This window comes from Phaethon aethereus, assembly GCF_964289735.1.
Source record: "Phaethon aethereus genome assembly, chromosome: 1".
NCBI classification, from domain to species: domain Eukaryota; kingdom Metazoa; phylum Chordata; class Aves; order Phaethontiformes; family Phaethontidae; genus Phaethon; species Phaethon aethereus.
The window spans coordinates 72,720,778-72,748,500 of NC_138575.1; the positions used below are offsets into that span (position 1 = coordinate 72,720,778).

General features: G+C 35.9%; 1 protein-coding gene across 1 annotated transcript in view; it reads right to left on the bottom strand.

Moving 5' to 3' along the window:
• PLCZ1 (phospholipase C zeta 1) overlaps positions 1-27,723 on the bottom strand; it is a gene marked incomplete at both ends in the record, with an annotated part of 53,585 nt that overhangs the window by 10,576 nt on the left and 15,286 nt on the right. Inside the window, 5 exons of the mRNA XM_081998909.1 lie at positions 10,360-10,476; positions 12,094-12,250; positions 15,576-15,803; positions 25,482-25,634; positions 27,171-27,315. Coding sequence (XP_081855035.1) covers positions 10,360-10,476; positions 12,094-12,250; positions 15,576-15,803; positions 25,482-25,634; positions 27,171-27,315 — 800 coding nt within the window. The remainder of the gene's footprint in view (positions 1-10,359; positions 10,477-12,093; positions 12,251-15,575; positions 15,804-25,481; positions 25,635-27,170; positions 27,316-27,723) is intronic.

Sequence of the window (27,723 nt, forward strand, 5' to 3'; positions counted from 1 at the left end):
GTAGTTTTAATTTACCTACTGATTTCCCAGTATTGCAAGTTGTAACCCAATTAAAGTAAATGAATGTGAAATTTTGTATTATATTCTCTGAGATGCACATCTCTATTACAACTGTTTGCAATGTTGATAGCTGCTTGCGGCCTCCCAGGACAATGTTTTATGGTGCACGGTTTTTCTTTTTAATCAGATGCAGTCATAACCTTTACACTTCTTGAGAAATGGCAAAGTCCGTAAATTAAAACCTATGTTTTCCATTGTCTAGCACTGTGGTCTTAGGAACACCTCTCTGCAAGGAAGACTGAGTTTTACACAATGTTTCATCTTAGTTTTGCTGAATTCAAGAATGGAACTGTCTATAACATGCCTTGTACTGTTCTTTTATGAAACAGTAGAAATTTAATGCATGTATGAAGAAAGCTTTAAACTGCTGGTTTGTTTTGGAAAGAAGCACAAATATGCTTATTATGAAACCATCTGAACAGTACATAATCTTAACATGGTTTTCATGGGAAAGTACAGGCACCTGAAGTTTAGCACTGTGTAAATTAAACTTTCTCCTCAGTCCTTCCATTAAGCACCAAAAGCCTTTGAATATTAGTATCAAAATCAGAACAGCATAGCAAAATATGGCCTTGGAGGACAACCTGAGCAAAAGAATTCCTCAGTGTGATTCCTGCATCAGCGTTGTGGTTTAGCCCCAGCTGGCATCTAAACACCACACAGACACTTGCTCACCCCCACCTCCCCAGGTGGGATGGGGGAGAGAATTTGGGAAAAAAACCTTGCAGGTTGAGATAAAAACAGTTGAATAGGACAGCAAAGAAAGAGGAAAATACTACTACTAATACTGCTACTACCACCACCACCACCACCAATAATAATAATATACAAAAACAAATGATGCACAATGCAACAGTTGCTCACCACCTGGTGATCGATAGCCCATCCAAAAGTAGCAATTCCCACCCACTGGCCAACTCCAACACTGAGCATGACATTATATGGTAGGGAATATCCCTTTGGCCAGTCTGGGTCAACTGTCCTGGCTGTGCCCCCTCCCAGCTTCTTGTGCACCTCTCTGCTGGCGGAGCATGGGAAGCTGAAAAGTCCTTGACTATAAGCCCTGAAACTACTTAGGAACAACTAAAAACATCAGTGTGTTATCAACATTATTCTTACACTAAATTGAAAAAACAGTACTATGCCAGCTATTAGGAAGAAAATTAACTTAATCCTAGCCAAAACCAGGACAACCTGAAAGAGAATCAAGTCTTCCTGGAACTATGAGGCTGAATTTCCTTCAGATTAAACTACTTAATACTCAAGTCTTCTTGCAAAGTACCAAAGCTGCCATGGCTGGGACAGGAATATTTGGCAGATGTAAATAACTTCATACAACAAATGTAAGTTACAAAATAGTAATATAATAAAATAGCTATAATAAGATGAAACCATCCATAATGCACAGAGGAATACAAAGGGTATATTTCATCCCAATCCTCTGTATCGCGAGCAAATTTACTCAAGTCAGTCCCACAACCAATGGCAGAACTAACCACAATCTAACCATTCAAATACAGCACCTTCCATAAGCAATACCATTCAAGACATAATTGATTTTCAGACAGAAAGCAAAAGCTTTTCAAAACCAAAGTGAGCGCTGTGGTTCTTAGATTTCTAAGTGATTATGATTTGAAGGCAGTTGAGGAAAACTGCATGTCTTTTGTTTGTGATGCTGCCTCTCAATTAATATACCTATTGGGACTTTTAAATTGTAATATTTTATTTTTTATTCTTTGCTTCCTGATTCTATTAGCTATATTATGACACTAAAGGTTTAATATATATTTCTGCATTTAAAAGGGAAGAGTTTAAAACGGGTAAGCATACATTTGTCACTGATTTTCCTTAAAATTAGTTATTTAATTGCATTTCATACCATTTAAAATCCATCTCAAAATGTCTGAATTTTATGCAATCTCCAAAAATATCATATGCAAAAAGCACTTGGTGCCAACGTTCCTACCTCTGCAATTTACTTCACTCATTTGGGTCTAAAGAGATAGAATAGATCATGCTTCCAACCCTTTGATCACTCTTGTTACCATCCTCTCAGCTCTTTCCAATTGTCTTTGTTCTTAAACTGGACTGCTCACAATGAGTGCAACACATCTTCTGTGCCTTAGATATCCAAAATTTTAACTGAATTCCACATAGACTGGGAAACACGATGAAAACAGGACCATATCCTAATGATATGGCCTATTTTGTCATGGGTTATGAGATGATCTATGTCATTGGATTTGAAGGCATTGCTTTCATTCCATGTTAGCATTCCAGTTAGGTGTTGCCTTGCTATCCTTTCTTCTCCCATGCAGGTCACAGCTGCACCCAATCCATCACTGCCCAAATTTACAGAAATATTTTTAGAAGTCCTTATGTGACTGGGTAATCCACATCACTTTCTTTAGAGTGATGTAGTTAGCTCTTAAAAAATTTCATCCACAGCCTGAACAAAGGACATGCTACCTGAGTATGAGTTGACTCAAACTGTGGATGAAAAGGGAGCATATTCAGTCAACAGATTATGTTGAAACCAACTGAAGACATCTGAAGGAAGGATAAACTGTAATGTAATGACAAATTATCACGTGCTACATATATCACGAAGCAAGCATTAATTTAACAGAAGCAGCATACACAGCAGGAGAATATCTTCCAAGTAGTAAACAAATTCTATCAAACAAAAATATGATGCCTTCACCATCTGAATGATAAATATAACACTAATTTCTAAGCCTTGTGCAATCATTTACTGTCACAATATTCTCAAGTACAAGTAATATTTCCCTTTTAGTATATTGAAAATATTATTCAACATAATATGCAGTCTGATGGACTTCGCATAAGAGAAATCCAATGCATAGTATAGTACCCTGTAAAACCTTCTCAGTAACAGCAGATGTAAGGAAGATAACATGCTCTATCACCAAGTGGTCAGAACATGTAATCTGGGAAAACGGTGGAACACGGTGGTTTTTAAACACCTTTTTCATCTGAATCTATCTATCTGAGAAAGTAGAAAGACTTCCAGCATAAGTAAGATTCTCTGACAAATTACAGCAGCCTCCTCAGGCTGCTCTGAGCCTGAGCATTACTTGCTATTCTGGTCCTGTCTTGACATGTCACTCTGATCCCCACTGCCATCTCTGGGTGCTTGTAAATTCATATTTGTGGACATACTGTCCAAACTCAGTCTTTTAAGCGTCCTTAGCATCCCTCTTCCCTTGGGCTTTATGAGTTCTCTAAATCTTTATGCAGCCCTCTTGCCAAGCCAGTAAATAGGTGAGATCCCACTCAAACTTTTGAACAAGGACTTGCTGTCTACCAGAAAAAATATTTTTTAAAAAAGTATAGAGTGATTGGTTCCTTACAACACCCAGCAGACTTAACTGCTTAGTATAAATTTTAGCATACAAACTGTTTCTCATCTCTTTTTTGACCAAAAATTTGTTCAAACTGTATGTTTTTTTTCTCCTTGCAGAATAAAATGAGGCTTTAGCTATTCAGACTCCAAATTTTATTAAGCTTAATTAAATTTCTGTCTTTTCTTATCACTGGTGCATTTTGAAATGGATACTGTCCTTCTACAGAAACTTAATTAATGAATGACTTAAAACATGTGGCATTCTGCTGTAGTAAGAGGGACTACTCTTCTGAGAGCTGAGTAACATGCATAACTGTCTGACATCATGCTCAGCATGTGCAGTCAGTATGTCCTTATTGTCTTTGGGCCAAATCAAGACATTGTCATTAGAAGTGTTAAGAATTCAATCATTCTAATGTTCATAATTGCTGATATTGTCCCTACTTAATTACAAATAGCTCTACTGGCAAAAAGATGAAAGATGGTTAAAAATCATCCATTGTCCAAGTATATCTGCAACTGATTTCAATTAGGGATCCTCTCTTGTGAGGTTCTCATGGGAAAAGATCCTGAAGCATTTCTGATAAATTATCAAATCTAAAGTCTAAATTGATTTTTGCTATTTAATTAAAGTGTCAGTCTGAAAGTCACACTTCAGTGTTAAGTCTGAGGATCTTTTGGTTGTCATTTCACTTATTTCACACCTGTAATAGATACTATTCCAAAGTAATGTTTAATTATTTTTTGCCTTGTGCTTCTTGGCAGAACAGTGTATATCATCAGCTTCCCTTTCCTGTTTTAGTCTGGGTCTCTAACACAGGGTTTAGAACAAGGTCAGCAAAGATTTGAGAGAGAATTGTGTCCCTGCAATTTTTTCTGTCATTCTTTTCAATTAACTAGATTTCAGAAAAGATATTTAATAATCTATTAGTTGTCTGCAGTTGTGGATTTAGTGAAGATAGCTGGGAAAATTATTTCCATTATTATTGTCAACAAAATGCTGACAAAATGAAATTTCTGTTTCTTTGCTTTTAAGTGAAATTCCAGTACCTATTACCACACAAAAAAGCATTGGGAAGAAAGTAATAATATAGGTATTGACACCCACTCCCCTTTCCACAAGCCAGCAGCTGATCTATAATGTCTAGTCCTGTCCTTGAAACCTCAGCTGAGAGTCAGTGGGCAACCAAGCGATGCTTTTCTATGCCTTCTTATTTCATTCTTCCAGAGCATTGCTTGGCTTGGGAGCTAGCAGAAAATCTTTCCTGTCTTTCTTAACAGCACATTCTCCATGAGTCAGTTGTGGGATAAGGCCACAGCAAGCCCAAACAAAGAATAAGCTCCAGACTGGAAGAATACCTGTACAGAACAGCCTGGGCATGTTTTTGCCGTGAGGTATATGATGTGTCAGACTCATCCCCTGCCTTTGAGCAGAAGAAGGTGTTTTAGTTTGGGACAAAATCTGGAGCCCATTTTGGAAAGATAACCGAAACTCTGCTTAATGGCTGGAGATTAACTATTAGGCTATTAGATGCAGAATGAACAAAGATGAACTGTTGTGATACATCTGTCTTTTCTCACTTTGGATCTAACTGCAATAACGTATACTGCAAACAGCTTTGAGGTATTCTAATAACCTAACCAGATATAAAAATGAAAACATTAAAGCATGTCACTTCACAAATTTCACTAGAAATTCAAGCAACAATTCAAAGCTATAATGTAATGTGTATTCTCAGTTTGTTTCAGATGTCACATTAGCTGTTGGAAAAGCCATGTTGTAGAAAATGTTTGCTTTACACTTTTTACGTGTTACAAAAAAAAACCAGTAAAAATAATATCCAGGAGTATAAAATTATCATGCTGAAAAACTAATTAAATCTGTAAGAAAAAGTAATAGTCCACCAGCTTTTAATAGGAGAACCTGTATTTTTCCTTAAATTCGATGCCATTATTTCATAAATTCCTTTACTATATTTGACACTGCATCACAGTCTAAAATCTATAGTGTTCAGTAAGACTGCTAAAAGATCTAAACTTCCCATGATCAAACATAATCTGTTGATTTAGGAAAAAAAAAATCAGTCCTCTTGTCTCTTGTTTTGCCATTTGTCTAGCAAGAAAGGAAAATACAGTTTCACAGAAAACATACAACTGAAAATTCCAAAGTAAATTAGTGATCCTGTGCCCTGTGTTTTCTTTATGCAGCTCTCCAAAGTCTGCCTCTTCTATAAGTTTTCACTCTCTTAGAAACCACGTAAGGTCAGATTGATGGTCATTTTAAGTTGCACAGGTGAGGCATACCAAGATCTAAATAATTGGGTTTCTTTTCCCTAGGTAGCTTCAGAGCTCTTTATCACTCATCTTTTTATGCATTATTTTTTGTCATGTTATTGCACCCAAGATTTAGCCACAAAACAGATGTGACAAAATTACCAAGTTGCATTTTGATCTTACAGGCCAAAACAAAACCTTTGATAAGAAAAAATCCATCATACAAGTAGTGGAACCTTCACAGTAGCATATAAATTTTTATGAGTGCTCCAGAAAATGTATGCTTTATACTACCTCTTCTAAACCAAAATTCTGTACCTGCCATACCACGGCTTTCTCATATAACTTATGACATGTTTTTGTCATTCCTATAGATTTTTTTGATACATGGGCAATGTTTTTTATTGGATGCAAAGGACATATTCAAAAGGATATTTAAGTCTTTCTATTTTTATTTTCACTGTGTTTTTTCTTTTTTTTCTTTTGGTTAGTTTTTTTTCCCCCTCTGTTTTTCTCAGCTAATATAATACAATTGATATCTCTATTTAAATAACTGTCCTGAATTTTCTTTCTCTGCACCAATCTTTACTTTCCATTTATTTACTAAATAAAAAGGAGACATGGATACACCAAACCAGTTCTTTCCAGTGCTACACTGCAGTTGTATGCAGGAGGCATACTAATTTTCCCAGACTATAAAAAGTTATTGTAGCTATTTTTCTCCATAAGACCTCTTTGTTCACAAAACCTATCTTGTTCTTATGAGTCTCAATTTTCAGAGAATGGACACTGAATGCACAGCGATATCCAAAAGCGATTTTGTGGAAACTCTATACTTTTTACTCCGGTTTTTAACTCGCCTTCCTGTGGAAATTAGGTTTACACAATTACATAATTCTCATTCTCAGTCCCAACAAATCTTGAGCCTGTTGGACCATTTCATCCTGCTGTAGCTGAGTGCCAGGCTGCTCTGAGTTAATATGTTCCAACCAATTTAGAGAAAATTGCTGGCAAGGTACAGAAGAGAGCACAGTTTTGGGCCTATAGCTAAGGGAAGTAAAGAAATAACTCAACTTTCATCATTTACGTGGTGCAGAGGCCTGACAGACAGTATTATATGTAGGTTTGAACAATACCTCATATATTTTCTTTGCCCAGTCAGAACAGTTATGGATGCTAGAGGAACTTAAAGGTAAGTGAGAAGGGTAAGCTAGCAGGCGTGGGGAGGGTTAGAGGACCTGAGGAAGGGGAATAGGTGACAAAGGAGAAATCTGAGAGTCCCGTGAACAGTTTTAGGGAAACAGTAAAATCGATCTGGAGGGATTAATTCTGTGCATGGGATGCAGAGTGCAATGGCAGTGAGACAGGGAAGCCATGTGAGCTATATGAACAGAGGACAGACACAAAAAATTAAAAATCTGCATTAAATCCATGGAAGGACATCAGCAGAAGATTCACTGAGTGGAGCTTTGGGAGTTGCATTGTGAAGCACAGTCATATTTCTGCCAAACAGTTATCTAAAACAGATTAGAGAATCAGGAATAGATCTGACATGGCTCAGAAATGATATATGTGGAGAATTGCTTATAATCAGCCTATTCCCATGAGAAAAATGCTTGTTTAAATGAAGATGCAAATGATGTGACCAAAAGGGCAGATCTAACCACTTCCTGCATATTTTTAATTCTTCCAGGAAGAGGCCCAAAGCCCCTGTACAGCAAAAGTCATATGTTTTGTATACTTATGTTTAGAATGACTGTTCATTAAAGTATACTCTGAGTCAACATTCAATGTAGTAGTTTTGAAAGACTTCTGTCCTGTCTGAGATCTAACAAACAGATATTCTTTGCAGGGATCAGTATGGAGGTTTACAGGCTAGAAAGAAAACTAGTAAACTGCAGTATGATAAGCCTGAGAGATTAATTCAGTTTTAAATTAAGGACCTCTGGCCAGCGCTTCCTCTAAGCATGAAACAAACTTGCTAGTTTTTAATAGCAATGTGGATAGTATACAGAGAGTGCACCACCCCAGCTAAATAATCCAGCAATAGCATGACATCAGGCTAAGTGAGAATCCACCAAAAGGACAGAATATAATCAAACCAATTTCAAATAGTATGGTAATGGTGAGATACTTCCAGCAAGGAGTCCAAGTCCAAATCTGTACTATAAATAAACATTTGTCATGACACAGACACAAACTGAATTTATACTAACTAGTAATTTTTTTACTCCCACTGTAGTTGTACAACTATACCTCAATACAAAACTTGGGATGAGAAGCAGAATTCTGAACAATGAGAGAATTATGGGGGGTCTGAGTACATCTCGATTCTTTCACTGAACAGCCAGCAGCGCGTGGCCAGATTCATAGAATCTTCCTAGTCATTGTTTCCCACATTACCTCAATGCTATGAGACCGACAGCATGGCATAGCTTGGGATGGCGATAGCAAATGGTAAGAGATTTATGCTTAGGGATGTTCTCTACTGCTTGTCAACAGGGCCACAGATGTGGGAACAGCAATCTCTCAGTGAAAGCTGTGGCACGATGCTCCTTCTAAGTTCTGTAACTGTGGGAGAGTAGCTAGGGATACACTAGGGGGTTAAACACTAAATAGTATTAATGCACGTGACTGGAAATAGCACACTGTTAAAAACAGTTCTGAGAAGGTAACTTGAAACAGAAGATACTTTGGAAGCTGAGAAAGGAAACAAGTGAAAAGGAAGGCCGGACAAGGGTGCGCATAACCTCCAGGGCTCTACAGGCAAAGTGAAATCTGTGCCTGTCTCTGTATGAGTGTGTATTGTAATATAATAAGGTACTATAATAATATAATAAAGACCATACCTTTCACCTCTCAAAGATGAGAGACTATGGCAAACTGCCCAGCTCACCCCACAGTCTTCCTCAGGTGGTCTTGGTATAGAATCAGAACCAGATTAAAAGACAGAATGTATATGTGGATGCAAAAAAATACTGTTCTCTACCTAATGTTGAAGAAGGTGTAGCAGACTGACGTAGAAAAATATTCTGTAACCGAGCATCTTTTAAACTGAAGAACAAAAAGATGAAGGCAAGGTTGCCTCTAAAGCCGTTAAAAAGGGGAAAGTGCTTACAGGTGAGAGGTTTTTCAAAACCTGCTGAGTACCGGTCATGCTTATTTTTAACAATTTCAAATTAAAAACTAACTTGAAATGAAGAGAAGTTATTGTTATTTCATTGCTTAGGGAAATAATATGCTTTGTACTGGAAATTAAGACACTAAACATACATTGCATCTATACAGTCACTGGAGACTCCCAGCATCTCCCAGCTGTACCTGGGTGTTCTGCTGACCAGGAGTATTTGAGTGCTTTTTGCAGTAGCATATCATAATCTGGGGATTCTTGGCACTGATATTAATTGTTGTGCCCACATATCCTGCATCTGTGCCACTCCAGTCACACAAAACCATTGAAAACCCACATACTTCAGATGAGGCTTCTACTGCTGTGTAAAAATTCCTAAATCACACATATGTACCTTTCCATCACCTCTTCTAATTCAATGTTATAGGGCAACTTTAGGAAAAAAACAAATGCAATTGCATTCCAACAATTCCCACCTTCAGCTAAAGACAGCTGCTTCTATTCCCTTGCTAACTACAAAGTAGCTATAAAAAGTGCTAGACCTCAGCTGAAAAAGATTTTTTTTTAAGAAATAAAAAAAGAGAAAAAAGGAAAAAAGGAAAAAAAGCAGGGGGAAAAAAAAGAATAAGAAGTTACTGTTCCCGTTTTCTCTTATGAATGTGCTCTATTTATACCTTAGTCACAGCTGACAAATAAGCACACAGTTATGGACTTTGATTAATACAGCATGCAGAAGAATACAATCTATTTTCATTTTATTGAAAGGTATATTGCAAATTTTTTTTTTTTTTTTTAGCAGTACAGTGCTTAAATGCATAGCACACTTATTTTTACCTTAAAGCCTAAGATAACATAGTTAACATAATAATTTCAGCCCAAAGAGGCAGTAAAATATAAATTATCATTTAGACTCTCCTTACAGACACCCACAGATAAATATCATAGAATTTATTAATAAAAAGGAGGTAATATATGAAGAAAAAGAAGAAAATTCTGGTTTAGCTGTTGAAAGTTGTTTATATATGTGCTTTTGCTACACTGTTTCATAAGATAAAATCATACTTTTTTTAGTCTTAGAGCTAGGAGTAATGCAAACTAAGGCTCAATGCTTAAAAATGCTGCATTTTTCTTATTATCCATTAGAAAAAAAGGTAATAAAGAAATTAATTATAGTAAACTGGGATATTTGGGATAAAATAGAACTATTTAACAGAAAGTGATATTTATAATTATTTAGGGCCTAACTGTAACTAATTACAAAAATAAATAGATGAAAATAATATTGCCCTTTGTTATTCTATATTAGAATTTCTGGATTCCAGGATGTAAAATTACCAAGATATGTAGACTGAAGGAGAAGGTTAGATAACACAGAATGAAAGTGATGTCACTGAGGAAAAATATTACACTTATATAACACAAAAAAATACTATTTAGTATTAAGGAAGCTATTAAGGAAGGAAAAACTCTTGTATCTGTATAGTGTCTGCAAAGCCTGGAATGCAACAGTCTCTGCAAATGTACATACCCATTTGACACCCCACATTCCAGAACTCTTGAGGATTATAATTTGAAGAGTTTGTTCTTGTTCCTTTGGGGTAGATTCTTGTAATGAATCTTGCAGTATGTGAAACAAACTCTTTAGCTGAAAAACAGGATGATAAAACCTTGGTAAGAAAATTTCATTAATAAAGATAACCTATTTGAATAAATAATAATAAAAATATAATAATCTGATCCAGAAATTTTTTTTTATACTATCAGTATGTCATAGCATTGTATTTATATTTTAGGACATTTCTATACATGTTAAGACCAGTATATGGGCCACTCTGAGATATGGCTGAAATCCTATTTTAAAACCTGAAAATGTGATAATATTTTGTGTATATTTGAATGTCATAGTATTACTGTCTCCAGTGCAGACTTTTGTTAAACTTTCAATAACTAAGAATCATTCCTTCATGAAAAAGTTCTATTTCTTCAACTCTTTGTTAAATAAATATATGATTTTTATACTACAGCCCACTGTGTTCTCATGGAAAATCTGAAAGACACAAAACAGACAATTGATCAAAAAGCCCACTCATTCTTTTATAGTTCAATAGGAAAAAAAAAATCATCCCAAGATGATCTTAGCTTGATTGCTGTTTTGCGATTTAAATAAAAAGAATGAATAATCTCAAGACAAATGAACAGCGCATTTCTAAAAGACACTTAATTTGTTCCTTTATAATCTTCAGATGTTAATTGTTCAAGGGAGTCGATGTTGTTCCTCCTAACAGTGTTCCCTCCCACAAAGGCATAAACTAAACAGATGTGGAAAAACTTCAGATGATTTCTATCTGTGCTCTTCCTCTTTAGCAATTAAACAGAAAGTTTTACATTTTCAGGATCATCACTCTGATCCTGTCCATCCTCCCTCCCCCTCCTTTTTTTTAAATAAAACTACTTCTACGTTCACTAGATTGCTAGAGGGACAAGTGGGGACTCTGACTATGGACGGCTGGCAAAAACCTACTTGTTTTGATGCTGTGAAGCACCATTCAGCTAACCAACCATTGAGTCATCTCCACGACATGGTGGATGGCAGCTGGGCTGGCCCTGAATGAATGGGTCTTTGGCAGACTTCATTCTCGTGATCTCTGTTCTTAACACTCCCTTAAGGCTGCTGGCAGTCAGCTGGACTTAAAACAGCAGAGGCTGCACTGTATTTGCTGCACCAAATTGAGACGCTCCAACACAGAATGAGTTTTGAATAATCCGACTTGGCTGGTACGAAGACCTGGTCCAATGGAGCAAACTGCCTGCTGTGGGGTTTATTCATTCCGTCAATGCGGATTCTCTTATCTGCAGTTATCACCAAAGCTAGGGGTACTGCACGCCCAACGCCAGTGAGTACTACAAACCATACATGGGTGCGATCTATTCCAGACACTTTCAAGTATTGACTGTAACTTCTAAATTATTTGATGCAGAAAACAATGAATCAAAAGGTATTCATACATTTTGTACACTATGTTAATACTTGTTCTTATAAAACTACATGAAATTCAAACAAAGGTGTTTCAACTTTCCTCACAAAACCAATTGAAATACAAAAATGCAGTGCAAACGATGAGATATTTCTAAAACAATGTTATGAAAACAACAAAATTGGACTGGACAGCATGTATTTTATAAATTTTTAACCCTTCCAATGCCTAAGCAGTGAACCATAGTAACAAGGTAACTTTTATCAGATTAAATCAAAAGAAATTACCTGAATGTTTTACAAATTTTCGTGCTCGAACCTCTCCGATTGAATTATTTTCATAGCAATTCTGATTAGCTAGGGAATGCTCAAAGCTCACAAACTTCTCAGATTTGGTATAAATCACAAGGTCCGACAATGCAATGGCAATTTTTATCTTCTTCATCTAATAACCATAATATAAAATAATGAAAGAATAAAAAAATCACAATAACACATGTTTCATCATTATTATTATTAGTTCAGAAGTAACTATCATTTTCAATGCATAAAGCATGGGAAAATGTGTTCCAATTAATATTTGAGCTTAAGATATGACTTTTGATAGTGAGAGTTGGTCCAGTCAGAGACAATTAAGTTCATTGCCTCCATGTTCATTACAGCAACTGTAGGATGAATGGAGAGAAGTTTCCAGTGCTTCCTGGCACAGTGGTCTGTTGGACAGATTTATCATTTCCCTGCTTCTGAGACTGGTATGTAAATTAACATAATTTTTCATGGCTCTTAACATTACTCATTCAAAATATATGTCCAACTTTATATTCCTAAATAGGTAAAGTACTAGAAAAGGTATACTGGTAGGAAGTACTTGGAGAAAAAAAAAAAACAGGAGAATCTATAGCATCAATAGCACAAACTCAACTACAAAATGTAGGATAACAGGAGAATATTTTACTGTGCCAAGCAAATCAATCATAGGTATATTCCTCCAAGCATTGCTCTGAAGTTAGGAAAACTTGATTCTTCTTAATTAAGAAGGAAAATTCTTTGCCAAATTCTTTGTTTAGTCTTATTCCATTACAAAAGCAAGCAAAAGCAAAGGCTGCTGTACATTGAACCAACTGAAATTTCACCAGGGTCTTATCTCTTACACTGAGGTACTACGTGACTACTTCATTTTACTTAGCATGAACTTGTGAGCTAATCAGTGGTAGTAGCCAGCAAAGAGCTGATAGTACTAATAATGTTTACATTTCATTAAAGATTCTGAAGAAAAATTATCATCTGACAAAATAATAGGGATTGCCTGCTCATGGCTCTTAAACTACACAAGGTTCAACTGCATTAATTATTCTGGGGGTATGCCCCACGAGGAGCAATAGGAGGCATGGAACTGCTGAATAATCACAGAATCACAGAATCGTTAAAGTTGGAAAAGACCTTTAAGATCACCAAGTCCAACCATCAACCCAACACTACCATTACCAATAAACCATGTCCCAAAGTGCCATGTCCACGAGTTTTTTGAACACTTCCAATGATGGTGACTCCACCACCTCCCTGGGCAGCCTGTTCCAATGCTTGACCACTCTCTCAGTAAAGAAATTTTTCCTAATATCTAGTCTAAACCTCTCCTGGCGCAACTTGAGGCCATTTCCTCTTGTCCTGTCGCTAGTTACTTGGGAGAAGAGACCAACACCCACGTCACCACAACCCCCTTTCAGGTCGTTGTAGAGAGCGATGAGGTCTCCCCTCAGCCTCCTCTTCTCCAGACTGAACAACTCCATTTCCCTCAGCTGCTCCTCATAAGACTTGTGCTCCAGACCCCTCATCAGCTTTGTTGACCTTCTCTAGACATGCTCCAGCACCTCAACATCCTTCTTGTAGTGAGGGGCCCAAAACTGAACACAGGATTCAAGGTGCGGCCTCATCAGTGCTGAGTACAGGGGCACAATCACTTCCCCACTCCTGCTGGCTACACTAGTTCTGATACAGGCCAGGATGCTGTTGGCTTTTTTGGCCACCTTGGGCACACTGCTGGCTCACGTTCAGCCGGCTGTCAACCAGCACCCCCAGGTCCTTTTCCGCTGGGCAACTTTCCAGCCACCCCTCCCCAAGCCTGTAGCGTTGCATGGGGTTGTTGTGACCCAAGTGCAGGACCCGGCACTTGGCCTTATTAAACGTCATTTAATTGACCTCAGCACGTCGATCCAGCCTGTCCAGATCCCTCTGCAGAGCCTTCCTGCCCTCAAGCAGGTCAACACTCCCACACAACTTGGTGTCATCTGCAAACTTACTGAGGGAGCAATCGATCCCCTCATCCAGATCATCAACAAAGATATTAAACAAGACCAGCCCCAAAACCGAGCCCTGGGGAACACCACCTGTGACCGGCCACCAACTGGATTTAACTCCATTCACCAGCAGTCTCTGGGCTCGGCTGTCTAGCCAGTTTTTTACCCAGCGATGAGTAATAATACAACGCTCTGGACGTGGAAGGCCAAAGCCAACAGCATCACTAGAGTATCTTGGTTGTGGATTCAAATGCTCTCCCACTCTCCAACAGAGCAATAGAGTGGGATCCCAGAATAAATACTCCCACTCCAGTAGAGTGGGACCCAGGAAACCATTTTTTCTTCTGCCTGCGAAACATGACCAGACAACTTTTGTTGCTGCTGTTGATCAGGATGTATGTGTCCTGGTCTGTAACGTGATGCTACAAATACACGTGACCCTATTATCTGGAAATTTGGCCTTCCCCGTTCAAAGAGGACTCCATCCTTCCTCAGAATTTTTCCTTACCATCTCTCTATATCAGAAGGAAAGAAAAAGAAGCAAAGATATTAACCTTCAAAATACTTAGAGAAAAGAAACACAGAGGAAGAAACACTGCCTCTCAGCAAAAACATTGAGCCCTGAAAAGCATTGCTAGTGTATCCACCTTCAGTTAGTCGGAGCATGATGTGCAAAAGTGAGTGGGTACTGGGTGCTTCCTGCCTGCTGAAAAAACTTGAACAAAACAATTTGAACCCTGATGGAGTAACAGATTTTCATGGCAGAGAATTACTACTTGGTTAAAAAAAAGAGTAAGTTCAATTTGACTCCTAAGAAGAAAATGACATCCAATTTTTACATTCTCTCTCAGAAATAGTATTTAATGTTAAGTCCCTACATGATAAATGTAATAATACAATAATAGCTTTTCTATTATAAGTTCTTAAAAATATTTTAATGCAGCCAGAACTCTACACCTGATTTCATGCATAAACACAGAACAGAAGAAAATAGGGTAATGGGAACTCTTCAAATTTTCCACGATTGACTGGTGGACTGTGGGAAGAAATAAATAGTTAAGTCTGTCCTTCATCACTAGGAACTGCTATGAATGTTCTCCATGATAGCTCCAGGAGGGTGTTGAGACCAACAAAGCAGTTGGGCAACTTCATCTTCGATCTATTGTGGTATTGAGCACCTGGCACAAGCACAAGACTTGAAAGTGAAAAATGCAGGTAGAGTTTAGGATGGGAGCACGGGGAAGGGTTGTTTTTTAGTTGGATACTAAAATATGCTCCAGTTTGGAATATCTTGTCAGAATCGGGAAAATTTTGAAACCCTGAGCTAAAAAATATTTCAAAATATGTTGCTCCAAGTAATTTTAAAGCCTACCTCTTAAATTTAGTGCCTATTTTAAGATAATACATTCTCTCTTTTTTAAAAAAAAGCTGGCATACATCTATGTGTTTTCTAAATTCAATTGAGGAAAAAGTTACCTTTGCCTTTTTTCGTGGTGGGGATGAAGGTCTAAATTCACTTTTTCTTTTTGAGGAATCACTCTTTGGGTGAAGAGGGGCTTTTTCATCAGTTTCATCTTCATCAGACATATTTTCGAAGTCAGAAATTTCCCCTGTCTCACCATGACTGTCATGATCTCTCCTGAGCATACCTTCTTCAATTGTTCCAACTTTTTTATTTTTTACCAGAATTTTGAATTTTAATGCCTGTAGAAAAGAGATTAAACAGTAGTAACTAGAATTATGTATGGACTAATTGTAGGTTTTCTTACCTAGATATTGCTTAACCCACCTTCAAAGCTGTTTGTTAAGTATAATCAAGTGAGGTAACACAATGAAATGGATATTGGTGAGGCAGAAGTTAAAAGCAAGTAAAACAGAATCTGGGGATCAAAGTACACAATGGAATGTGAATTTCTAACTTCATGACAGGAAAAATGGCCCTCTACCACACAGATACACAGATGATGAAACTCAGCAAGATTAAGGTAGGAGTTAAGGAAGAGTTGATGTGCAGGTAAGACATAGGAGGTATATTTTTTTTACTATGCATGAATTAATTTTTATATAGAGACTTATAGACACGTATCTGATATTAATTTGAATGTTTTTTAGCTAGCATTGCAGCTGTTGGAACCTTGTTGCCCTGTTTGATTAGCATATTTGTGCATACCTGTGTAGCATACTAAATTAAAACTTTTGTTGTTATGTCATGTCATTATACAGTGGACTCTCATGCTCATCTTACCTGGTCAGGGAAATTAACAGAGTTTGGTAATTTGCTGCCTAAGTAGTTTCTCTGTTTTTAAATGGGCATGTTTCAACTGCCATAATAAAGAATGTAGGAAAAAAGATTCATTAAATATTACTATTTTTAATAAGATGGCTTTCATCTATGCACCTGAATCCTAGGAGTATAAATTTCCTTCATATTTATGAAATAATATTCATATTACGACAGCTGTTATGTAGCAGACATGCAGCTCTACCTCTGTACACAGTATCAGGACTTACTTAGGTTCTTGGATAAAGTGATCCACAAAAATATTCCTTAAGTTTCATAAGCACTAGTGGAAAGGAAGGATATAACTACTGGGAAGGTTGTAGAAACACGGAACGAATACTTAAATATTGACTAAAAGATAATTGAAATTTTTTATTTTAAGGTATCCATTAAATAATTATGAAAAGCATGGATGATAGAAACATATATAAAACCAAAATTTTATAATAGAAAGTAGAGCCATAGGCAAAGAAATAGATATTCAATTTATTTACATTGCAATCTCCATTGCTGATAATTCCCCTATCACTTCAGATTTTGTATTAGTTGTTTGTCAGTGTGCCAGTGGAATAAGATATCCTATGCTTAATATCTATCAATGCCATGCTAGTGTAAGATTTGATTAGTCTCTCTGCACTGGTGATTCAGAATAAGGATGCCCTTTAACATTTCCTTCATTTCTTATTGATGCACTCATTTTTTTTCTGTGATATTTTTAGAAGAGTTTTAATATGAGTAATGCTACTTATATTTTAGAGAGTTCTGAGTTTTCCTTTGAAGCTTCATATTTCCCGATATTTAAAAGTAATTCTATCACTTTTGGTCTTGTATTTCATTATCCATAGGTAAGATTTGATTCTACAAATTAAAAAAATGCCTGGTATACAAGGGAAGGAAAACCTTTCTACGGATACATTACTGCCTCCTATATGTAAACTTGCTTTAAGTAAAAAAAAAGACCATAGTCGGTGTTACCATATAAAAATGGGCTATGATGTTTTAAGTCAGATAGTTTCTAAAATTCTGTTTATGAACTGTTAGCAAAGATACCTTGAGGTAGGACAAACATTTCTTTTTTTTTTTCTATCAAGATAACATTTTAAAATCACAGCGCTCTTTTCAAAAAGAGTTACAGAAAATACACTAGCAAGAAGAAATTTTGCTATTTTTTTGGCCAGAAGCAGATTCCAATAATAGTTAACCCAAGTCACTGAAAATGATCCATGAACCGAAAAAGACATACTATAGATTTTAAGTCTAAGCTTCAAACAAATCTTAAAAAAAACTTATGATGACAAATGTACAGTTACAAAATCAGTGACTATGTAAAATTCAAGTTTTTTAATTGGTAATCAGCAGTGCTAAACTCATGGCACCTTTTTGTACAAATGCCTAAATCAGTTAAACAGATAATGAGCTGAAAGTTTGAACATGCACTATAATTTCTCTTTTCTAGTTTAAGTACAAAATACAAAATATTTTAAAGATACATGTTTACTGTGTACTTATATATAAACTGTAAGCATACTAAAAATTTAAAAATGTAAAATATATGTGTTTTTAAATTTATATCTATAAAATATATACTTAAATATTTTATATGTATTTTATACATTTATATTTTATAATATGGAAAACATATTTACCCCAGATCTAGGGATAATGGGACTTCAAGGCTGGCATAAGCAAAAGCCTCCAAGTACAATCAATTGGAGCAAATGTTTAAATAATTAAATGTACAAAACTTAGTTATTGTACTAAATAGGCATTTTGGTTAATGTGATGAGCAACACAAATCAGAACAGCTGAATTAATACAAGACTCCAAGACTAAATCACAAGCACTTTGGAATAGACCAGGCAAACTTACTTACTAATCACTGCAATTGATGTAAAAAAGGACAGAATTCAATCCTCAGAAATTTACAGAACAAACCCTGAATTTGGGTCATAAGTATTAAAAAGAGAAGGATAGTTTCCCCTATTTAAATTGAGCATGTTCTCCTCTCTTCTCATCTCCTGACCAGGTGCAGGTGCTTAGTAAGAAGAATATCAAATCCTGAAAATCTTGCTAAGTAACAAGGTTAAAAAGAGTTTAAAGTTTTACATAATTTTCTATTTCAAGAATTATATTACAGTCTTAAATACTGATATAGGGTAAAGATGCAACACCTTCTGTGAAGTCTAAAATGGGGTAAGCTTTTGAGGCATTGACAAAATTTATCTTGAATTAAAATAACAGGACACTACTGTTAAGTACAACTGTTTAAGAAACCCCACCACCAGCACTCTTCAATCATTCAAGAGGAGAATCATGCTTAATGAAAGTGTGAATGGATGTCTTTGTGGCAGGTGTACAAATCACAATTATTGAGATATTTCAAATCAATACTACCAGTAATGTCTGGGCTCTAGTTAAATGGATATTAATTATATCAGAAGCACCTTTTTAGCTATCTCATAACAAGCTTTCATACGACACAGGACACAGTTATCTACTGATTATTTATTATCTACTGATACATTGAAAATTCCAGTTGTGTTGTGCTCTGTAGTAGACACAAAATGCATGTGAGAACCTTTCTAAATGTCCTTTTATTAAAAACACAAAAAAGCAAAACATGCCTAAAGAAGGAAACTGGGGTGGTGACACTGGCAGACTAATTTTCTGGATGAAGTGAAAACCTGACAGAATCTTGAGTAAAAAGTGTATGTGTTCTAAGAAACACTCTGTCCTTAAAAACAATTTTGCAAAGGTACTATTTCTCATTCATCTATGAGAAAAATTCCCACTCAGGAGACAAACGTCAATGATAAAGAGAGGATCAATTTGCTAGTGGCTCAGAGGCTTGACCTGTTATAACTGTTGGCAGTAAGGTCAGATCCCATTGGAAAACAGAACTCTTAGCTGGCAATGCCTTGTTCTGTTTTACCTGAGGTCTCCATCAGACGTAAGAGAAATATGAAAACACACATAGACTTTCCATACCATGCAGTCAAAAAGGAATCTGACAGTAGTCCTGGAGAAGGTTCCAGTGCAGACAATTTTGCATTCCTTAGAGACTTTTAAGGCCAAAAAAAAAAAAAAAAGTTGTCACTGCTCCACAAATATTTGCAAATAACACTGTTAACCAACCTGCTGTTCATGGCTCAAGAATCTGCAACAACTCAGAGAGTAGCAAGGACCATCAGCTGCACAAGGTGAACCCGGAGCTGAGGGTGACAACAGGGCAGGCATGGGGAAATGAACTCACCAATTAGAGGAACAGTAAGACAAGTAGAGCAGTCTGGTGATGGTGGGCAAGTTCAGGAAGCAGTCCAGTGACTGTCAGACAAGTCATGAGGCGGGTCCAAGGTCAAACCAGGAAACCATATTGTATAAGTACAGAATGGCTGAGTTTGGAAGGGAACCCTGGAGAACTTCTAGTCCAACTCCTGGTTCAAAGCAGAGTCAATAAGAGTTAGGGCTGTGTCCAGGCAGGTTTTGAGTATCTCCAAGATGGAGGCTCCATAATCTCTCCAGGCAACCACCTCCAGTGCCTGACCACCCTCACAAGAAAAATTATTTTTCTCATGTTTAAATGGAATTGCTTGTATTTCAGTTTGTTCGCACTGCCTCTAGCCATTTCACTGTGCACCACTGAGAAAAGTCCCAGCCCAACCTTGAGAATCCAGAAATTTTATAATAAACAATACTGATTTTCCTATTTTTGAGGTCATCACGAAGGCATGCTACATTTTCAACATCTTTCTTCTCATTTTTGTACACAATAGATGCCATACACAAATTGAAAGGCAAAAGAGTGGACTGTAAATGTTTTTGACTTGCTAAGGAGCAAAGATATTTCTGATGCAAAGACTTGGTCAAGACATTTGCTTATGTGACTTGCAGGCCAAAATAATTGGAATGAATATCGTTACTGAAGCAATAGAATTAGATATGCAAAAGCAGTCTTGATCTTTCTACGTGAAAATCTTCATGTCCTACTTTTTCAATAACAAGAAAATAAGACTATGAAACCCTATAAAGATATGGGAGATGAAAATTTGGAGCCAGGTACAACCAAGTTTGTCAGCGAGACATGTCTTTACAGAGAAAGGAAGGGAGTACAGTAACAATATGAGTCTCTTAGACACACACACAAATATTATATCTAGATGTTGAAGACTGTAGTACTTGGTTCACCCAGACTGGTGCATTCTGGAAAAACAGTGACTGTTACGGGAAAATAGTGACTGCATATGGAAATGTCCTTTGTATATTGAGTAGGTACAAGTGAAGAAAAAGATGAAGGAGGAGTCCTGGCTATGAGGTTAGTTAGTTTTCCCCCTGATAATAGGATTTAAAATGCCCAGGAAGTGTAGAGTTGTACTGGAGACCTTCTATGAATCTTTCTCAAGGAGATTATTGAATAGGTCTTTTTTTTTAGATAGCATGGCTTTAATAAGTATGGGGAAACCCTGGAGAAACTGTGGCCAGAAATGCTTCTGATCCACCACAAGATAGTAATTGATCTTGCAGCTGTCTGGTAAACATTGAAGATGACTTGTAATAACAACAGTTGTCACTTTACTTTCAGTTTACAATCATCAATATCTCTTTCTAATTTTGTGATAGAAAGCTGCAAATAATGAAAAATTCCTAAGTAGTTCATGTATATGTCATGCCAGCAGCATAAGGCAGCTTGATGTACTACAATGCAAAATAATTGAGGAACAAACCTGCATCAAAAGCATCAATGCATTTACATTCTTTTTGTGTTACATTTGAGGCTTACTTGTTTCTTTCAGTAGCTGTCAAACCCATTAGAGAGGAAGGATTCAGCAGTGTAAGAAAAAATTGATCTCACTTCTAGGTTTCTAATATTTTCTAAGTTCATCTACAAATTGCTACACAAGACACCACATTCTGTGCATTTTATATTAGCATAATCAAGGAGCGCTGGTGCAATAGGCAGAGGTCTCTGGCACCAGTCAGTGATGCCAAATATAATGTAATGTGGGAACTGACTCAAAGGACCTTTAAAGGTCCCTTCCAACCCAAACTATTCTATGTTTCTGTGATATTCCAGCAAATATTAAAGGAAGTTCATGAAGTCTCTTTAGAAGCACCATAGTGGCCAAGACTGCAAGGAGAGGATGGTAGTGGGTCTGTTGCTTCAAGTGGCAAAATATCTGCATGTGTTGGAAGTAGATAGAGTAGAAGAGATCAGTGAAACTCAAGGGTGGCCTCAGCTTACCTCAGTGGATAAGGCATGTATGAAAGAATGAAACAGTGCAAAAACCTTCTTTTTCCTCTACCCCACATGTAGAGGAAGAACTGTCTGTTGAGATGCTACAGAATACAGTAGTACTCCAGGGAATTCACAGGCCTAGTATAGACAGCTGCAGGGTGAACACATGACTGAGGCCAACGAATTAAAAAAACCTCTTTTCCTGAATTTTCTGGGTTTTCTGTTTCAGGGCAAATGTGTTTTGAGAAATTCCAGACACACACAATCATCTCAGCTGAGGGGCAGAATCACCTCCCTCAGCCTGCTGGCCACACTTCTTTGGATGCAGCCCAGGATACAGCTGGCCTTCTGGTCATGAGCACATATTACTAGCTCATGTCCAGTTTTTCATGCACCGGTATCCCGCAATTCCTTCTCAGCAGGGCTTCTCTTGATCCCTTCATCCCTCAGCCTACTGATACTGGGGCTTGCCCAGGTGCAGGACCCTGCGCTTGGCCTTGTTGAACCTCGTGAGGAGGATTTTCAACCTAAGAAACATAATGTTTCAGTCTCATGTTACAGGGAGAAGCTGGATGCTGAAGATCCTTACCAAAGAAATTGAAGAAGACCTGTTTGTAGTCTAAATTAGAGTATATAATGATTACTTTTCAAAAATGTTGCTTTTTACTATATTTTCTGTGGTTTTTTTATTTCAATATTCAATGAAAGATACAGGTTCACACATAAATACAGATGAGTTACATAGGAAAGTTTCAAAAGACAAAACTGATTTCAGTTTTCCCCTTTTGTTGCACATGAATATAATATAGATTGATACAGTTATCTGATAAGAATTTTGCTAGTAAAAGTACTCATGTAAGCAGGTACACCAATTCCCTTGAGTGCATTATTCATATTATTTTTTTTCAAAATGAGTTATCAGTCTATCGGTTGTATCAGCCTCCAAGAAAATGTATGTACGGCGCTTGAGCCATGCCAATGAGCACCTATCATTCTGTTGAACCAATCTCATAGCTGAACAATTACAGTGAACTTTAATCATCCTGACACTTACTATAATTTATTAGACTTATATTTGAAATCAGAAGACTGTCATGTTTAAAGAACAATGCCTTTACTCTGTTACTGGTATTAACACTACTGATACCATTTCCTTCCTGGGATGGTTTTATCTGTTGGGTTCCTATAGAACCATAGCAGATACAATAGCTTCTCCCCTATTGTTGCTAGTGCTCCATCTTGAAAAAAGTGGAACAGTAAATGATATAGGTGACAATTATTTTTTTTTACACTAACTGAGAATCCTTCTCACAAACAGCATTTTTAATTCATCATTCATGGTTGTGTAACATCTATTTTGCACTGCATAAGTAAAGCAGGCTTAAGATTAAATTCAGCATCTGTCTTACTCAAATGATAATGAATTTACCCAGGTCTTGAATACGCACAAGGTCCCAAGCTTTAAGGATGTGATGCCACTAAACTCCTTTTGAACATGGACCAGAAGTGGTTCTTCAAAAAGATGCTAACCAAAAGTCAACCTTACTACTCTATTTGCAAATTCAGTCATATCTACATATTTCCATTGCAAAATAAAATTCTAAAAGTTTTTCTTACGTGCTTGATCAGAGCAGCTAAGAGAAATGGAGATGATCCTAATCCTTATTCATTCTCAACATAATGGTTTATTAAATTCAGATTTTTGTAAATCAGCTGAGGACAATGGTACTACTTAGGTAACTCTTACATCTTACATAGATGTGGAATACATCTCACATAACTTTAAAAGATTAAAAATTCAACAGAATGAATCTCCCCTGAAAAGCATACATTCAAATGAGGAATAAGTATGGAACCCAGCAATGCATTTTCAGGCAAAAATTCTACAAAGCGGACTTATGAAAACTCAAAGCTATGCAAATATGAAGTATGAATTCCCTATATGACAGTAAACGTATGGTAAAGGACATAACCTCATAGAAAGTAATGTTTTAAAGTATGTGATTCAGTGACTCCATGATTCAGATGCAGTACACTTGGCTACAGAGGATGTATGATCCTTGGACATATGTTAGACAGAATGCAACTATGATTTGAGAAGCTTTAAAACCATCAAGTTTAATACAGTTTATACTTTTTTCTAATTTACAGAACAATTTAGAAGGTTGCAAGGTGATATTGGACAGTATGATACAAAAAATATAATGCTACAATCTAAAAAATATATTGGCTTACTTTGAAATTTATTAAGATATATTAAATATGTTTATGACAAAATTGCTATGAAAATATAACAGTATGGTAATACTTTAACAAGTCTTTTGGACACACCCTTCAAAAATGTTTTTTCCATGACAAATCCTTTACAAAAATACATCTCTGTGTGTGTTGTTTTTCTTTTTGACAGACAGAAAACACTTTTTTCTTTTTCTTTTTTTTGTGTTTCCTCCCCATATTTTCATTTGCATTGTTTTTTTTCATTTACTGTAAAAAAAAAAGGATATAAAGTATATGTGATGTATCACCGATAACAGTGACAAGCCTAAATAACTATTTTGTATGTATGCATGTATTTGTGTTACAAGAGATTAAAAAAATAATCTTTTGTCCTTGAAAGAAAATTATGTGCAAAGACTGGAACAATGGGAATTTATTTGTTTTAGTTTGCAATAAAATTTTCAACACCCATCTAATTGCCTGTTCTAACTTCATATCCCAGGGGTCTCAAGCCACCAGCTGAGAAACACTGCCTTAGGGAGAAACAAACTGAGAAAAAGAGAATGTTTTTGCAGTAACAGATCTTGACAAAATAGTTCCATCAACATTGTTACTGACAAAAAATATAGATTCAGGCTTCCATTTCAAAAACATGTTTAAATTTCATGAAATTCTTCCAATCTAAGGAACAAAATATAAATTAGCTAAAAACAAATACACTAAAATGTTTAAAGTGAAGATTTTTTAATTTTGGTTGAAAGCATAATGTAGTTTAAAAATTTATACTTTGTTTCCTCAAATGAAGGAAAGAGGAGAGGAGGGGAGGGAGGGGAGGGGAAAAAAAACTTGGAAGTTGTTCATTATAACACAATGTTTCAGTAACTTGAAATTTCCAAATTTAAAATTAACCAGGTGTTTGCATAGCTCTCAGATTCAGAGTTCAGATTCAGTAGTACTTCTACAATCTTTGGCAAGTCATTCCCTGTGTATAAATCTGCCCTCTTTAAAGCCATATGCTCTTTTCTATTTTCAGACTACCATTTCTCCAACATAGGACTACTGTAGATGAACCACAGTATGATGACTTCATTTATATTAAATAATAGTTTACTCTAAAAAAATAAGAACCATTTCAGTGTTGCTACTCAGTTTTTGATATGTAATTTTATTCAGTGGTAGTAAGTATGGTTCAAAGTAACAAGGCACATTGCTACAGCTGCCATGATCCCATAGAAAATAATCTGCAACTCACAAACTTTACTTAACTGTATTTGTATATAAAATAAAATAAAACTTTTAATGTATCCAAAGCACCAGAAGTTAGATTTATGTGGAGTGCAAGATCTAAGGATTTGCAAAAATGTTAGAATGTTAGCTTTCAACAAAAACATGCTTCAGCATTGTACTTAAAACTGTTTTCCTTTAAACAAAAACTTCCATATCAATCCACATGATTCATTTTTGATTTTTCTGTTTTCTTTATTTATTATGTGGGTTTTTTGTGTTGTTTAATTATTTTTTGTTACCACTTGAAGTCTGTCTCAGATACCAGATGAGCAGTTTCATAAATTCAGTTTCAGAAGATTAAATAACCCACCACAACCAGTTTTTTTTCCCCTATATTTCACAGAAAAAAATGCAGTGTTATTACCTCAGGAGAAGGTAGTTGAGTCACCACTGTATCACCCATTGTTGAAGTAAGAAGTTTGTCACCTAGAATACTTTCTAAATAATCTGCCATTACTTCCTGTTGCTTAGGGCTGCAGTGGTTCTCCAAAGACAGTACAATTGGATAGTCAGATGCCTGGAAATATAATTTAAAGGCTTTTATTATTAATAAATATAAAGAGGACTACTTGATTTCCCAAAATATCTTATAAAAGTCCCCTTGGTAATCTGTATTTTCCTTTATTTTCAAAACTTTCAGAATATAGGTCAGTTGTTTCAGTTTAGTAACACAATAAAAAAGCTCACAATATTTACAGAAAAGAGAAAGCACAATTGAAGAAGAGAAAAAAATGTATCCTTAGGAAGTTAAGGGGGGTTAAACCAGGACTAGACAAAGATGAAAAAAAAAAAAACCCAACTAGGGAAATCAAAAGAAGATCTATTAAGGACAGAATAGTACATTAGAGAAACCAGGTAATATTTGTGCTGATCTTTAGAAAGCACATATTGAAGTGTATTTGTCCAATAATCTATAGAAAATAATTTATCATAGGCATTTAACATACTGATTAAAGTTGGATGTAAAGAAAGTAGAGAGAAAATAAGTGTTAAATCAGCCCAAAATCAGGCTGATTCATTATTGCACAGAGCAGAGTGCAACCTGGAAGCAAAAAGCAGAATTTCTCTTTGTATTATAGTTTGTATTATAGTTATGTACAATATGTTCTGTATTAGCAAAAACAGGTGAGTTATATCTATTGGCTTATGAATAACAGTGAAATAAAACCATACTTTTGTTTTCGCTATCTTTCAAAGTCAGAGAGTAATTAAATTTTATATAGAAATCTGAACAGAAAAAAGAATAGCTTTGCTTAACTCTGAAAAGGCTATAAATATGTATGTATAAAAGTAGATATAAATGTGTGATCATAGGTGTATATATTCACATACATAATGCTGGCCTGAATTACAAGAGTTATCTTAATAGTCATTCAGGACTTCATTTGAGCAGGAGTTTTGCCAGAAACCTATACAAAAGACTGAGACAGTGCCAAAAGCTCTCCAGCTTTCGCTGCTTTGCCAGAGATGGGCAGAAGGGACATCACCCTAACGAGTCATCTGACGAAAAGACAGCAATAGATGGCAAGCTTTATCAGGCCTTGAATTCAAGATAAAAAGAGAGGAAATGGAAAACAGAGTAAGTCTCAAACTCAGCTATAATCCAAGATTTTTCTCTACTTCATAAATTCAAGCTCCTATAAGACAGACTGACAACAGAAAAATAAGTGAAGTCAAAAATTGAAAAGGTATAAAGAAGGAGTAAAACATCAGACTGATTCTCAAGTAGTTCACTCATATTCAGTCCTTGCTTAAATGACCTCAGGTGAGAATTCCACCTAACAAGTCAAGTAAGATCTGCCGAATTCCTTGCACCAAGTTTGGTTTATAATCATTATCAGCAAAATATATTTATCATTCCTTAAATAAAATTTTAAAAGATATTAAGAACAGATAGCATGATTTTTCCATAATTTATTTCAACAATGCCCACTGCCACAAGCATTGTCGCTGTTTCATATTTTTTTACCCTAGAGAATCTGACAACAACCATGTCCCTGGGCTTTCTTAAAGCCACCATCACATTTTAACCAAAAAATATATATATACATACCACAAATGCATACTTGTCTACCACTTGAATTACAGAATGAAATGGAATTTTGCTTGTTAAAGTGTGACCATGGTACACAACAGGTTCATTGTTTGAGCCATCCCAGCAGTCAATTTCCAGGCAACGACATCCTTTTAAGAGAGCACTTCAAAAGAACAGAAGAAACAATTTTACAGTCAAAAGGAAGATACCACACTTTCTTATACAAGTTGCTGTATTTCTGATTATAAGCACACTGAATAATTACAAGAACCCCTACTTCTTTGTCACAAAAGAAAATAAATCCTATAGAATTGTACTGATACAAGACAGAGCTATATTTTTTGTTATTTATCTTAGTCATGTTAGGTAATAAACTTTATCAAAGCACTAAGTAGTAAGGTCAATTATCTAAATAACTTTCATGAAGAAACTAAAACCAAGGGTCAAAGATTTAAATAAAAGAATTTTGGAATGATGACAAACTGTTGCTTAAAACAGAAGAAGAAATGTTTGAAAGGGCCTTCTTTATTACTATTTCAGGATTTGTCTGCAAGTTTGAGAATCATAATTA